This window comes from Aureobasidium pullulans (genome assembly GCF_000721785.1).
Source record: "Aureobasidium pullulans EXF-150 unplaced genomic scaffold scaffold_9, whole genome shotgun sequence".
In the NCBI taxonomy this organism is placed as follows: Eukaryota; Fungi; Ascomycota; class Dothideomycetes; order Dothideales; family Saccotheciaceae; genus Aureobasidium; species Aureobasidium pullulans.
The window spans coordinates 1,071,914-1,086,747 of NW_021941029.1; the positions used below are offsets into that span (position 1 = coordinate 1,071,914).

The 14,834-nt window shown below is 50.6% G+C and overlaps 7 protein-coding genes across 7 annotated transcripts; 4 read left to right on the forward strand and 3 right to left on the reverse strand.

The window, feature by feature from the left end:
- Nucleotides 1-162: 162 nt before the first annotated feature.
- On the forward strand, nt 163-3,062 carry M438DRAFT_355541 (uncharacterized protein; the record flags this gene model as incomplete). The annotated part of the gene is made up of 2 exons (XM_029907042.1): nt 163-459; nt 546-3,062. 2 exons carry the CDS (start codon nt 163-165, stop codon nt 3,060-3,062), a joined length of 2,814 nt encoding a protein of 937 aa, XP_029760832.1.
- Nucleotides 3,063-3,258: 196 nt separating this feature from the next.
- Nucleotides 3,259-5,785, reverse strand: M438DRAFT_273427 (uncharacterized protein; the record flags this gene model as incomplete). The annotated part of the gene is made up of 2 exons (XM_029900636.1): nt 3,259-5,331; nt 5,396-5,785. The coding sequence occupies 2 exons, from the start codon at nt 5,783-5,785 to the stop codon at nt 3,259-3,261; spliced, it is 2,463 nt and encodes an 820-aa protein (XP_029760833.1).
- A 389-nt stretch (nt 5,786-6,174) lies between these two features.
- On the reverse strand, nt 6,175-7,407 carry M438DRAFT_365520 (uncharacterized protein). The gene is made up of 2 exons (XM_029907797.1): nt 7,248-7,407; nt 6,175-7,190 (listed from the first exon to the last, which is right to left on the reverse strand). The coding sequence occupies exons 1-2, from the start codon at nt 7,356-7,358 to the stop codon at nt 6,612-6,614; spliced, it is 690 nt and encodes a 229-aa protein (XP_029760834.1). The 5' UTR covers nt 7,359-7,407; the 3' UTR covers nt 6,175-6,611.
- A 139-nt stretch (nt 7,408-7,546) lies between these two features.
- On the forward strand, nt 7,547-9,459 carry M438DRAFT_345759 (cyclophilin-like protein). The gene has a single exon (XM_029905522.1). It carries the CDS (start codon nt 7,564-7,566, stop codon nt 9,097-9,099), a length of 1,536 nt encoding a protein of 511 aa, XP_029760835.1. The 5' UTR covers nt 7,547-7,563; the 3' UTR covers nt 9,100-9,459.
- Nucleotides 9,460-9,536: 77 nt separating this feature from the next.
- On the reverse strand, nt 9,537-10,384 carry M438DRAFT_273317 (uncharacterized protein; the record flags this gene model as incomplete). The annotated part of the gene is made up of 3 exons (XM_029900626.1): nt 9,537-9,697; nt 9,757-10,135; nt 10,199-10,384. 3 exons carry the CDS (start codon nt 10,382-10,384, stop codon nt 9,537-9,539), a joined length of 726 nt encoding a protein of 241 aa, XP_029760836.1.
- Nucleotides 10,385-10,612: 228 nt separating this feature from the next.
- On the forward strand, nt 10,613-11,648 carry M438DRAFT_345761 (histone-fold-containing protein). The gene is made up of 3 exons (XM_029905523.1): nt 10,613-10,870; nt 10,950-11,062; nt 11,126-11,648. The coding sequence occupies exons 1-3, from the start codon at nt 10,786-10,788 to the stop codon at nt 11,342-11,344; spliced, it is 417 nt and encodes a 138-aa protein (XP_029760837.1). The 5' UTR covers nt 10,613-10,785; the 3' UTR covers nt 11,345-11,648.
- Nucleotides 11,649-14,021: 2,373 nt separating this feature from the next.
- Nucleotides 14,022-14,761, forward strand: M438DRAFT_345762 (uncharacterized protein). The gene has a single exon (XM_029905524.1). It carries the CDS (start codon nt 14,042-14,044, stop codon nt 14,681-14,683), a length of 642 nt encoding a protein of 213 aa, XP_029760838.1. The 5' UTR covers nt 14,022-14,041; the 3' UTR covers nt 14,684-14,761.
- Nucleotides 14,762-14,834: the final 73 nt, after the last annotated feature.

Here is a 14,834-nt window from a genome sequence, read left to right on the forward strand (position 1 = left end):
TGAAACCGAAAGTCGGTTGGATGAGGATGCTTCTTGGCCGGGAGTGGACAGTCATCAGAGACACCGCACGCTGACCTGTTCATCGCTGTTGTCTTGATCTAGGTCCATCGCTTTGTTGTCGAAGTCCCCGGGTTCCTCGTCTGGCTTGGGCTCGTTTGGAACATGGCCACGCTCACTCATTCACCGCACGCTTTACATGCGCAAACGACAACAAATCCGAATCATTTCCACGACGGCACCTCGGAAATTCACTCAACCTCTTCAACACAAGATTCCAGCACGCTCAGTGCCATTACACCTGCACTCATGGACGAATCTGAAGACAACGTCCGCGAGAGACTAATCTTTGCGCCTGCTCTCGCTATCCCTCGAATGGATGCTGATTCAGACATGGAAGGCGCGGACGACACTGCGGGCAGATCGCCTATCTGGCCTCCGCCCCAGGCCCTCGAGAGAGGAGTAAGTCTTGATCCACTTTGTGTATTGCGACAGCTCTTATGTTTGCATATTCAGCATGTGAGAGCCCTACTAACCATCAGTTGCAGAATTCACCAGCTGCACCAGTCGCTTCCATCAACGTTATCGACCTCCCTGCCGCCGATGCTCGCTCGCCGATACCAGAACCACTGTCACCTATACCTCCTCCTCCTCCCCCGCCGGCTGCCGATCTTTTCATGGAAGGTCGACCCCCACCTCCGCCAGTTCTCGTACCAGATGGTCCTACTAGATCTGGCGACAGCGGAGAGGAAGATGACGACGATGACGACGACAGGAGCCATATCAGCGATGAGCGTGCCAAAAGCTTCTACCCGTTCAAGGAAGACATGTCCGAGCCGGATGCTGAAGAGACCAGGATCATGCGAGGCTATGTCGAGAACAGCGCTTTGGACGACAAGCACTGGCACTCAAGAACCTTCTTCGATCTACAAGACGCCGAATTTACGCCTAAGGAACAAGGTAAAATCGAATGGACCATAAAAGAGTTCAACGGCACAAAGGACAATCCGAGGAAGAATCTACTACTCACCTCACATACGGTACATATTGGTGGTCATGACTGGATAATCAAGCTACTACCGCACGGCAATATGCAAACCGATCGCTTGAGTCTCTATGTCGAGAACGTGTCGATTCAGTCGGCCGAGCCACAGGAATGGCCTGAGGGTAGCTTGCCTCTGCCTGTCTTGGGCGAGGGTGTCAAAGTCATGAAACGTAAGGCTGTTGCTGCTCAAGTCTCAATCCTCGTGTACAACCCAGAAGAGCCTCGTGTGAACGAGTTCAGGGCAGACGCTCACCAGTTCTTCCAAGACTCTCCTGATCATGGCTGGACTCGCTTCACGAGCGTGCCATGGTATGAAATCCACCGTCGATCGTACGCTCAAAGACAACCACTTTTGCGCAATGACACCCTGGCTGTCAAGGCCTTTATTCGCGTGATCGATGACCCGACAGGCTGTTTATGGACTGCCAAACAATCGAAGCTGTCAGTGACCGGTCTGAATCCATTTCACTCAGGTGGCCACGAGGACGCAGCACTCTACCCTGTGCTAGCGCTCTGGTTGCACCTTCGTCCCTTCCGCCAACTGCTGTATCAGACTGCCACTAAAAAGGATGACAACATCCTCGCCGCGCTTCAAGCTGTGCTATGGCGCATGCGCTCCCGGGTCGGTTCTCCGGCTGACAATAACCACGTGCCTTTGCTCAGTGAGTATCTTGAGGACTTTTATGAGGACAGGGGACCTCAGGATGCCATGCAAACCATGAACGACCTCTATGAGGATGCCGCTGCGTACTTGCAGCACCTCGACTACGAAGACAAAGACAAAGTCCTATCACCAAGAGCTATCGAAAGGCTCAACAACGTATTTGGGCGACATCAGTTCTCTGGCGAAAGAGCGACAAAACGATCGATAGTCGGCAAGACATCCATGCAAGAGGTCGTTGATGGTGACTTCCCATCCAATTTAAAGAGCGAAGTTCTCACTATTGAGCTTGAACGCCAAATCTTCGACTCGGACAAGCGAGTTTGGAAGAAGCTGTTGAACAAGGTGCGCCTCGATGACCAGATAACAATTGCCGGTGTGACATACACCCTTTATGGCTTCGTCGCGCATGAGGGTCACCTTCGTACTGGCAGATACTCGAGTTACTTCCGTCCGGGTGGCTTGAAAGGCCTTTGGTACACCTACAAGAACATAATCCCTACCTGCTTGACAAGAACACAAGCCGTGTCTCCCAGAGAAGGCGTCTTGCCTGCTGAAGCCATCGAGGAGCCTGTCATCACCGCTGATCGCCCTGTCAACTACGATAGACTTCTAGGCCAAGTTGACGCCGTGGCATACGTGGTCATGTACATACGCAGCAGCGACGCCTTCGACCTGGCCGCCAAGGAGCCTTGGGATGTACCCGAATGGATAACCAAGACTTACGGTCCTCAGGTTATCCCAGAGGGTGCAGGCAACGGAGCAGCTGAGACTCTGCATTACGACGATGCCGAATCAGTCGCTTCGGACGAGGAGATGAACGATATCACCGAGGGCTCAATCTCAGAGGACAAGGTCATAGCAGACAATCTGAAGCTGGAGCAAGTCACAATCAACTACCTCTCGCAGCCCTTCTACTCAGGAACGATCAATTCCGACAACCAACAGCATGGCCAAGGTCATCTGATCACTCTTTCTGGAGATGAATACACGGGTCAATTCGAAAACTCCTCGTATTCCGGCGAAGGTACCATGCTGTATGCTAACTCGGATACGTATGTCGGTACCTGGCTCAATGACTTGCCCCACGGCCACGGTACTCACACCTCTCACCGCACTGGCAACGTGTATACCGGTAACTGGGAGGAGGGCAAGAAATCCGGCGCAGGCGTGACACATTGGAAGATGTCAGAGGAAGAGAGCAAAGCATGCCGCATTTGCTTTGGCGCCGAAGCAGATGCAGCCTTTTACGACTGCGGTCATGTGGTTGCTTGCCTGAGCTGTGCTAGGAGAGTGGAGGATTGCCCCGTCTGCAGACGTAGAATCAGAGACGTGGTCAGATTGTTTTATATGGCTTGAAGGAGCGAAGGGCGTTTGGAGTCGGTGACTTTTCTATAGATAGGTGCTTTTTGCATGGCCAAAGGCGTCAAATACATGAATTCAATGGAACAATTTTGCTATCTCATTGGACACTCGTCGTCTTCAGAATTGTATCGTGCCTGTTCTTGTAGGGATAACTCATTCTTCTTCTGGGGGGTAGTCTGATCTCGAAGCTCTAGGGCAACGTGATACACTCACCACCACGAGTCCCAGACATCACCACATCATCCTCCAGATCCCACTGTTGCAATCCCTCCCAAATCTCCTCGACATCAATATCCGCGCTGATGTGTTGCAAGAAGTTTTCTCGTTCACCCTCACCCTCATCATCCACAGAAGCTTCATCACCACTTCCTCTCCCTCCATCTTCTTCCGCAAACCCAGGGATCTCGCTCACTTCATCGCCGTTGGAATTGTTACTTCCAGCAACACAAGCGTTACCTTTTCCCCACACGGTATCAGCCACAGTCCTCCACACGGCACTCTGATCCACAACCATAGCAGCCGTGTAAAAAATCCTGCAATCCGCGGGTTCGTAAAGAAATTGCAAAGGCAAATTACCTTCATCTCCATGTCTGATGCCATCGCGTGAGTTTACGCTGGGGGAGGATCCCGATCTCGCCATGGGTAATTGTGTGTATTGGGTCAGTACGGTGTTGTTTAGCGATTTCTTGATCCAGGGGTCGGACCAGGAGAGGGCGGAGGTTATGGAGGTGAAGATGTAGGAGAGGGGGAAGGAGTTTGTGCCTTTGACGCCGCCGACGCCTTGCATGGGGTTTGTGGTTGGTCGGCCGCCGAGGGCGATGGTTTTGACGTCGGCTTGTCTGTGCATGAATTCGGCAAAGATGGCGCAGGTGGACGCGCAGTAGCCGTCGTAGACGAGGATGATGTCTTCGGATCGCCAAGGTGGGTTTGTTATGTTGCTGCGACCTTGATAGCCGGATACGTAGATTCCTCCTGAGCTCAGCTTTTGCAAGGGATCGGTGAGGTTCCAGCGAATGATGGAAGTAAAGCTGTCGTTGCTGGGGCCGTGTTGGTGAGGGCCGTATTTTGCTTCCCAGTCGGAAAAGGGTTTGCCGTTTACGTCCATGTCACTGCGGTAGTTCCATGATGACTCTACTACTGCGAGTATGTTGTCGGTCTGATTAGGATTGTGGGTATAAGGTGCGGCGGCTTCGGAGTACATCTCGCCTAGGTTGTCTAGTGCTGTGTGGGCTCGGAAACGAGTGCCTCCATAGGGTTCGAGATTAGGGAAGAGCTGCTTGAACAGGTCGTAGCCTTGTAAGATAGTGCCACCGCCATTGGCAGAGAGATCGATGATCAATTTTGTCTTGTTGGCGGCTTTGGCGGCAGCGATGAAACCGTCGTTGATGTTTTGAAATTCGACCTCTTGGCCCTCGTTGCTGACGAAAGATCCGACGGTCAAGACTGCGACATGTTCGAATCCGGGTTGGTCTAGGAAGTAACCGCCATTAATATTGTGACGCTGACGTAGGACTGGAGTGGGATATCCAGGAGCAGGGACCGTCTTCCTGGCAGCCGGTTTCTCCGGGCTGTCCGGTTTGGAGTTGTTGATGGTATTATTGGTCTCCTTTTTGTTGATTTCGAATGCATTAGCATATGCCCTTGGAGTGACAATGAAGTATTTCTTGTATATGTCTGCTCCAGAGCTGATGTTTTTGAAGTCAACCAAGACTTTTGCAAAGTTCTCATGCGTGGCCGTAGATCCATTTGCGAAACTGAAAGTAGTGTTGGCCCCTGGATAGACAAAGCGACCATGACCTCTTCCAACAAAGGTCCCAGTAGATGTACCAGCTGTTCCTAGAGAGACTTGAGCAGGGCTGTAGAAGAGATTATTCCAAAGAGCATCTCTGTCTTGCAGAGTCCCATACTGCGACCAGTCTTCCAGAAATTGAGTGGTGTTTTGCCCGTCAATCATTGTAATCGGAGAGGGTTGGAACGTGGAATTGCCAAACGATGAAGCAACGATGTCGGCGTATGCATAGACGACAGGAAGACTCTTGCCGTCGTCGGAGACGGACACGAGTGGAGTTGTTCTCCCAAAAATGAAGATCCTCCCAACACTGTCCGGGACGAAGGTGAAGTGGCCATCGTGTACTTGTTGATTGGCTTGGTAGAGGTCCCAACCGAAATCGTACTCGCTTTTGTAAACTCCGTCAACAACATTCTGTTCGACCGCATCGAATGCCTTCCAGAAGTCAAATCCAGGTTGGACGTTTAGAGCGTACTAGAACATGAAGTTAGGGTCTATCCCAGAGAGGTTCGCATGGAATGGGTGGATATAGACGTACTTCTTTGGGTGGGTCCTTGACATAAGACAGGGTGGTCTGCCATTCCATGTATGGTCTGATGGATTTCAACAAATCAAGGGCCGCGGTTTGATTGAAAGGAATAGAGTGGAGGCACTGATAGGCGATCTCGGCCGGCACATTTCGTTCGAGGGGAGGCGTATCAATCGTGAAGGCTTTTACCAGAGTCGACACACTCGCACAGGCATCTTGACTGCTATATGCCGTAGGAGTCGAGCTCGTGGATGTTGCATTGGTGCTAGTAGACGCAGTGTCGGTAGTTGGTGCAGTCTGAGACGAAGGCGGCACTAAACCGGTAGTGGAAGATACGACAACGGTCGAGGAAACACTGGTACCAGTACCGATACTCGTCTCGTTGGATTCGCGAGACATTTGTGGAAAGCCAGTGGGCGATCGCGGCTTGGGCTGACGAGAAAGAATACTGTTGCTATGTTAGAACGACTTTTCGAAGCGAACAAGTATAAAGAAGAAGGTCGCTACTTACTCAATCGACGATGCATCCGAATGAGATTGCCATGGCGCCGCTTGTACAGCGATACCGATTACAGGCAGCAAAATCAACAAGGAACCAAACATGGCTATCGTTGTAGTAATGGAAGAATGGCTGCTTGAAGACAGCAAGACGCCTGGAAACACGCAGTAGATGAGATTCGAAAGCCGCTAGGACTGATGGATTCAATCAAAGTTGAACGGAACTCAGTGCTGTTCTCTTGTTGGGTTCCTTCGATATCATGAGATAAATAATCCGTTGGGTGTTCAGTAATGTTGTTGTTCAGTAATGTTGTTGTTATTAAGATGTCTACTAATGCCAACAGAAGCTGCTTTGTAGCTGCGGGGCCATCGCTCCTTCCACCGCTGTATGTATCGGGTAAAACGTGTACTTCAACCACGTGTCTCATCAGATATTCAGCTGTCGAACGGCAGGAACATGTTTGAAGGCTGGAGAAGATCCGGTGAGAGCTCATTTCGAACTGCTTTCACTGAATGTGACGCCGATTTTGGAAATCACTGTGCATTGAGTCAGCTAGAGATGCAATGCTTTGCGATGAATGTTTGTTTCATAACTCCGTGAGACTAGAAAAGACAGATTTGGGGGTATATGCGATAAGATTGATATTTTCAAGGAAGCCATGAGGTGGGACGACTATCAAGACATGTTCGATGGCCATGCAGAAAAATGATATCTGGTCAAAGCATGCTATGTAGAAGCTCCACGGAACAGACGAATGAGTCTCTCGCCTTGGTCTTCATCACGCAGTCTCTGAACCAAAAAGTCCTTCAGATCGGCCCAGAATTCGTCAGACTGCAACATCTGAGTGGCGGTATCGTGGGCGTGGGGAAGAGCCTCGGCTTCTGCTTGTGCGTGTTCGGACAGAGGAGCCGAATCAGGCGGAAGCTTCTGCGATTCCTCAGGCTTGACTACAGGCGAAGCAGGGGCGGGAGTTGAAGCAGTGCTTGGAGTTGAGGCGCCAGCGAGAAGCATGAGGCTAAAGTCTGCTTGGGCTGGGAGAGGGTCGGGCAGGATGTCCTTGAGGGTCTTGAGGTCGGTGCATGGTCTCTTGTTCAGGAGGACCTTGATCTTGGTCTTGTCGAGGCTGAACTTCTCGGCGTATTGTGACTTGAGATCGAGGACGGTGGTGTTGGGAGATTGACTTGGGAGGTCGAGCTGGTCGGAGCCCTTGAGCGGCTTGAGGGTGACATTGACGGTTTGTGACTGGCCGCCGGCTGCGGGTCTTTGGCGGCGGGGGAAAGGGTGAACTGGCTTGGGGAGAGTGTACTAAGTGGGAGAGATGAGTGTGTGCTCGGTGATAGTGTCGTGTCGATGAATACATACAGGAGCCTGAGCAGGGTATTTCCTGGGGTCCGAGACGTGATCACTACTCAGTCTGGAGGGACGCTTCTCCAAGCCCGACATGAGAGCCTTTGCAAACATTGTTTCCGACATGATGAAGATGTTTCCTGGTGTGTTTCTGCCGTCTGATGGTTTGTGGTATATGTCAAAGTGAGCTCGACGGAGGAGTCGCTCCCCCGCATTCGACACTCGCGCCGCCTGATTGATGTCAGTGGGTCCGAGCTTCAACAACTTCTTGAGACTTGGATGAGATGCGACTTGCGACTTTCCACATTTCACACCAATCACAATCCTCGTCATGTCGACGCTATACAATCTGGAGCCGCAGCCGACGGCCAAAGTCCTGCTCAGTACCACTACAGGCGATCTCGTCGTCGAAATCTGGGCGAAACAGGTTCCTCTCGTATCTCGAAACTTCCTCCAACATTGTCTGAACGGCTACTACGATGGCACAATCTTTCACCGCCTGGTTCCTGGTTTCATCATCCAAGGTGGTGATCCTACTGGTACTGGCTCTGGCGGTATAAGTGCCATCAACGATGGTGCTCCTTTCCAGGATGAGTTCCACTCGCGCCTCAAGTTTAATCGCCGTGGCCTGCTCGGTATGGCAAACTCTGGAGACAAGAACGACAATACTTCGCAATTCTTCTTCACACTGGACAAGACTCCTGAGTTGCAGGACAAGAACACCATGTTCGGTCGTATCGAGGGAGATACCATCTATAATTTGATGAAGATGGCCGAGGCAGACTTGACTTCTGAGGACTCGGACAGACCACTATACCCTACTCGCATTACGTCCACCGAGATCCTGCTCAATCCTTTCAACGATATGGTCAAGCAGGCCTCAATCGCCATTTCCACACCACAAGAAACAACCAAGGCTCCCAAGAAGAAACGCAAGGCCACAAAGACTCTCCTGAGTTTTGGAGGAGACGAAGGAGAAGAACCCGCAGCACCAGTAGTAAAGAAAGTAAAGGTCAACCCAAACTTCACCAGTGCTGCATCTCAGCCCTCAGAAGTTCAGAACAACGCACCCACACCTCAAGCCCCCGAACAATCAAAACCAAAAGAAAAGCCCGTCCGCAGAAAGTCGCCCACGAGATCACCGACACCTCCATCAGCAGCCACATCGAAACCCGCCCCAGCTCCAACAAAACCCGCACCTTCACCATCACCATCTCCCTCACCAACGCCTGAACCAGAAACCCGCAAACTCACAGCCCTCGAACGCACAAATGCCGAAATCGCCTCCCTCAAAGCCTCCATGAAACGCGGCAACACCACAACCTCTTCAGCGCCAGAAAAGAAACTGTCCGCCTTGGAATCCATGATCCCTGCCTCTTCCACCCGCGGCCGCAAGAGGGGAAAAGCAAAAGATGATGCTTCTTCACTATCAACATTCAACGCATTCAAAGCCCGATTGTCCAAACTCCCCGCCGAAAAAGAAGCCGCCCCTGCTCCCTCTGCACCAACTGTGGAAGCAGAAAAACAAGCACAAGAGCAGGAAGAATCAGCACTAGACTCCGAAGCCCTGCTCTGCGATCTTCATTTCATTGCAAATTGCCAAAGCTGTGGAACTTGGCATGATGAAGACGCTGCTGCTGCCAAAGAGGACGAAGACGATAACGATACCACTTGGATGTCTCACGCATTGAGTTTCGCCAAAGATACGTTGGGTAAAGATCTAGAGTGGAAGAGAAAAATGGAGGAATTCGAAGTTATTGATCCGAGGGAGAAGACGAGGGAGATTGCGGGGGAGAAGGGAGGGAAGAAAGGGAAGGAGTGGGATAGAGATGGTGGCAGAGGGGGCAAGGGTAAGGGAAGAGCATAGGATATCCCAGAATCGGGCCTTTCAACCAAAGTTTAACACCTTGATTCATATCTTCGAACTCTTTTGCAGGGGATCAGTAAAGAAGCTGTGCTATTGGTCTCTTTCGCTATGCTCATTGGAGGAACAGCGCCGGTCGATCAAGACGGGACAATGATGACAAGCACTGTGTAGGGCAACACTCCATCGCGCTAGAAGTACGTAGGAATCGGAGAGGGCTGCTGTTGTTCTCTACATAATAAGGCATGGGGAGATCGCAGAATAGTCCACTGCTGTAGTCGCAGCGACTCATTCGCTCAGACCGTGTACACGATGACTCAACGTAAATTCTTCATATAGGTCACAGGAACAAAAGTGGTTGGAATAGTGAAAAGAATAAATAGTCTATGTTTGATTTCTTTGCTAAAATTGTAAGAAGAAATCGTATACTAGGGGGGGTATCATTGAACTTGAACAGCAGCAGTGGTATCTGCACGTTGTTGACGGATTTCGGCATCCACGACTGCATTGCCTCGTATCAGTCTTTGCCACCAGAGAGGAGGATCCAGCGGTCTTGAGCCATTATGGTTGGCTGGGTAAATGTCGTTGAAGAAGTACCAGACTGTTTTCGCACGTCAGTATTCAGATATGAGGGTGGGTTGAGTAAGAATCTGATCTTACCATGTCCAACAGCAATACCGCACAACTCATCTTTCGGCCACTGTCCATGCATAACCACACTAAGCGCAATCATGACCCAAGGCAAAAACGGTGCGCGGAAGATGAACAGGCCCAAGAAACTAAGTTGGACGTCTGGGTGTCGGCGACTCCAGATATAGACCAGTGTGCTGCTAAGGATGGAACCCAGAAAGACGACAGACACCAAGGGAGCGAGACAGAGTAGTGTGGTTGCAGCATATGCCAGCATCCAGGTGAAGTGTGCTTGTGACTGTGCGGATTCTTCCAGCATGCGGGCGTATCGTTGGATAAAGAAGATGTGGAAGAGGAGGTTTAGGGATAGAGGGCCGAAGTAGATGAAGGTGGTGAAGAGACGCCAGTACTGTAGCTTGGAGTCAGTGATGCTGCTGGTAGAGAAGGAAGAGGTAGATGGGATAAGGCATACCTGGCTCCTCACAAAGACGGCGCGGAAGGAATAGAAGAGTTGAAAGGGCGTCAAGATGTGGCATTGAACCAGCAGGCCCGTCACGACAGTCGCAGTGGTCCACCATCTCGTGCAGACGGGCATCTCAAAGAACCACTGCTCCAAAGGCAGGGCACCCAGATCGCCACCAGCTGCTCCTCCCAGCATTGCAGCCATGTTGTGAGTATGTATCCGAAAAGTCGCAACAGGAAAGTTGCTATGTAGGGTGACAGTTTGGACAGACGAGCAAGTGAGACCAGACCCTGGGAGACAAACGTAAGCCAAACACGAGCCGAGGCGCCGAAGGACTTAAAGTCCGGCGATAAGATAAGATAACGACCTGCGGCTTCTCCTCCGAGCCTCCGTTTCCTGTCTTGCCGAATCCAGACAACGCGACTCTTTCATAACACACGACAACTCAAAGACAAAGACCATCACCTTCTATCACCCACGGCATCATCCCATTGCATCAATCGCGACAACCGCTTCCCGCACGCGACAACGGCAATCCCGACTATTGCATCTCGAGCGCGTCAATCGTCCCGGCGCAAATGGCTCCTCGAGCATCAATGGCAGCACGACCGAGTACCGGCGGAAAGCACACAGGAGGCAAAGGCATCAAAACAAAAGCACCGCGGCGGAGTACAGGAACTGGTACGGGAGATATCTATCGTCCACAAGAGATGAAGAAAGAGCAGAAGGACACACCAAAGCTAATGCGACAACCTCGTAGGCCACGTCAAACAATCCCGCCGCTACAAACCTGGCACCGTCGCTCTTCGAGAGATCCGCAAATATCAACGCTCAACCGACCTCTTGATCCTAAAGCTACCCTTCGCCCGATTGGTACATCACTCCCGCCCTTCTTCCCCACCATTGAATCCCTAGCACCACTAACATCCGGCACAGGTCAGGGAAGTCTGTATATCAATGGCACCGGCCGGCTCTGGAATCTACCGCTGGCAAAGTCAAGCAATCATGGCGTTGCAAGAGGCAGCTGAAGCATTCTTGGTCCATCTTTTCGAGGATACGAATCTGTGCGCTATCCATGCCAAAAGAGTTACCATTATGCAAAAGGACATTCAATTGGCGAGGAGAATTAGGGGAGCTTGGGGTGGACTGGGATGATCAAGATTATGGTTCGACGAATCTCGACATCACAAGGCCGGGAAACATGAAGAGCTTGGGTGACATTTTTATTTGGCAGGGGTTGGAGTTCTAGTTCGACACGTGGGTTTGCGTGGACATGCATATTCCTGCATTTGTTCTCATCCCACTTCTGCACCACGATTTTATGCATGGCGTTTGACGCCTTCTGTTTTTGCTACCCAGTCCGTCTGTCTGATAGGCAGGACGGAAGAGTATGGAGTTTGAAAGGAGGACCAAAGATATCCCAAACAATGATTGAAAGTATTTTGTTGACTACCATCCAAACAGCTTTTCTTGGTTTCCAGGAGTTGAAGTTTGGTCTGATGAGCTGATTGAGCAGGTTCCTCGGCAACTTCGTGTCTCTCCACCATCAAAGATGGCTCGCCCACTAGAATCAACTCAGACATGCGCCTTATTAGGCAGAAATATAAAGCTAACAGCAGAGCCTCCGCAGTCACGTATGTGTCCTTCCTTCTTGGTCAGTATTCCCTCTCGCAAACTTCTTCCTTCCTGCATCCACATCTCAGCCGAGAAAACCTTCCATCGACAACTTTATCGACACCAAGACTACCAAGATACATCATGTCACCACTTCCTCATATCCCAGGCGCCTTCCCAGACCGTAGCAAGCTCCTGAGTGTCGATGGAAGCGGGTGCACCAGAGACCGCACCGCAAGATCAGCAGGTCCATCACCCGAACCTCAAGACGTTCGCTCTGATAGAGCTGCCCACCACCGCAAACCTGGACAACAGATCGGCATGATCGCAGTCGACGAGACTGTAGAGTACTCCGCTCCTGTCGGTCAACTCGTTGAAGATATCGAGATGAAAGATGCTAAGAGAAATTCATCATCTGCTCGCACTGCTGATGAGCCTCAAGATGTTGGGAAGAAAGGAGATCGCACAATTGGAGAACTTATCGAGATGCTCAGTATGGAGACTGTAGATACCTGGTCCTCTTCTGATAAGCTTTGTGAGGACGTAGAGAAGAAGGGTGTTGATAACATCTTTGCTCCAGACTTCTCTGTTCTTGAAGCCCAGAGACCAGAGAACAAGAAATCACAGACGTCATGCTATGACTTTGTCGGTGTAACCGCATCCCCGGCCAAGTCGATGTCGGATCTTCCTGCTACGGGTCCTAAGCAGACTTGTAACTTCATGCAACAGTTGTCTGTTCCTCATCCTAGCCAAGACTCGCCGGGTCCAGAGCCTCTTCCCATGAAGAAGGAAGTTGCTAGGGAAGCTCACTCTCCAGACTCCTCTGGAGTCCACACCCAAAGACCACAGACATCAAGTCCTGTTTTCATGCCAATGGACATCTTTAAGGATGATTTTTCTCCTTCTCCACCTCCTACTACATGTCCTGAGGAGCGATACAACCCGCAACAATGGCATGAGTTATATGCTACGCTTCCGCCCCCAAGGCCAGCTGAACAAGGCATGTCGGCGTTACACGGGTATACGAGTACCGAACTCAACGCCACGAATCTGGGAGCGGCAAATTCGAGAGGGATGGATGATGGTCATCTGGACACCGCGATGCATGGCTATGGCATTCCCTCCTCGACACTCCAACAACTCTACGCTCCATTCAACCCCATACATCATCAACGACAACCTCAATTTGGTAATCCTAATGATGGGTATGGCCTTTTCCATCCTACGTATGCACAATATCAGGCATCCTACATGCCGAACAACTCATATGCCCCTTACAGAAAAGCATGTGCGCCGAGGCCAGCTTCTGAAGTGTACCAAGCTCACTCCCAACCAGCAACACGTGCGCCGAGGCCAGCTTCTCGAGTGTACCAAACTCACTTCCAGCAAACAAAGAATATCCATCCCAGAAGCAAAACAGAAGTAGAGAAAGAAGCTGAGACCAAGACCGAGTGCAGATTTGATCCCATTTTCGATATCAAATCTTTGCCCCTCGCTCCTGCTCAGGACCGACTGAGACAAGCCAGTCAGGGAACAGAAGAAAAAGCTCCATGTTATCTTCCCGTTCCGGGACATGAGCAGGGTACTCCTCCTGTTCCAACCACCCAAAGTCCTCACAATGGATTTTGCCCTAAAAGCGCGGCTGAATTGATAAGGGAACGATCAAGGAAGAAAAAGGCCCTCCCAACCGCAAACAAGAGATCTCCGGAGCCCACCAAGATTCACCCTATCGTGCAGAGCTATTACGATATGCATCCAAATGACCACTACGCATCCGAACCAAATGCAATGAGCAAAGATCAGATAATGCAGCAGCATGAAATCGAATACCAGGGACTTCTGGAACCCAGCCGACGAGCTCTCAACAAGCGACAACGGGTAGATTCGGACGAAAAGATCAACCCTTCAGCACCTCAAGCAGCAGAGAGTAACGTCCTTCCCCCATCTCCTCAGCAAGCCATGGACGACAAGAACAAAGGTGTATCGAAACCTCGGGGCAGAGTGCCAACTCAACAACAATTATGCCAATGGCAAGAGCAATTGGTAATGCAACAACGTGCAATACTAGGAGACAAACAACATGTTTACCCAGTATTCCCAGCATCACCACAAGTGGGACCATTTTATGCAGCAGAGAGTAACTTCCTTCCCGCACCGTCTCAGCAAGCCATCGACAACATGAGCAAATGTATATCGAAACCCCTGGGCAGAGTGCCAAATCAACAACAATGTTACCAAATGGCACAGCAAAGGATATTACAACAACGTTCAATACTACAAAACAATCCGCAGATTTACGGAAAATTCCCAGCATCACCATGGGAACCATCTAATGCAGCAGAATCAAAAGCAGTGGTCTCGACAAAGGAAAAAGCAGAAGCCTCGATGGAGGAAAAGGCAGAAGCAAAAGTGGAATGTGCAACAGCAGCAACAACAGCAGCACAAAACCCCCAAAAAAACGAGCTCAACCGACCACTCGACAAACCAGAACAAATGGACTGGGAAGCAAAGACATGGACATTTTACAAATCAGGGCCACCGTTCGATCTTGCATTCTCATCAGAGGAAAGAGATAAACAATTGACAAGATTCTTGGACTTTTCAGTTGATGATTCTGACGGCGATTCTGAAGATGAAGAAGAGGATGCTGTGACAAGAATGAGAGCACAGGTGGCACAGACGGTACAGGCGCGAGTTTCTTTTGATGATTCTTCAAGCGACGAGGGATATGCACTTTCCAAGGTCCCTCTGAACGACGATGACTCTGGAGACGAGACATCGTTTGACGGAGCAGAGATCTTGTATGGAGAGGATGTAGATGTTGAGATGAAGGATTTGGATGATAGGGAGGATGAAGAAGGAGAGTGGATGTTGGTCTAGAGTAGGGGAAGACTTGAGTGAGAGGCGTGTGAAGCGATAGATGTTGAGGAGATGGAGCTACCACGAATGGAACAGAACATTTTGATGTCACGTTTTATTGTCAATGTACTGTGAAGAATTTTGATCAATGCTATAAAACCTCGCAGAGTAT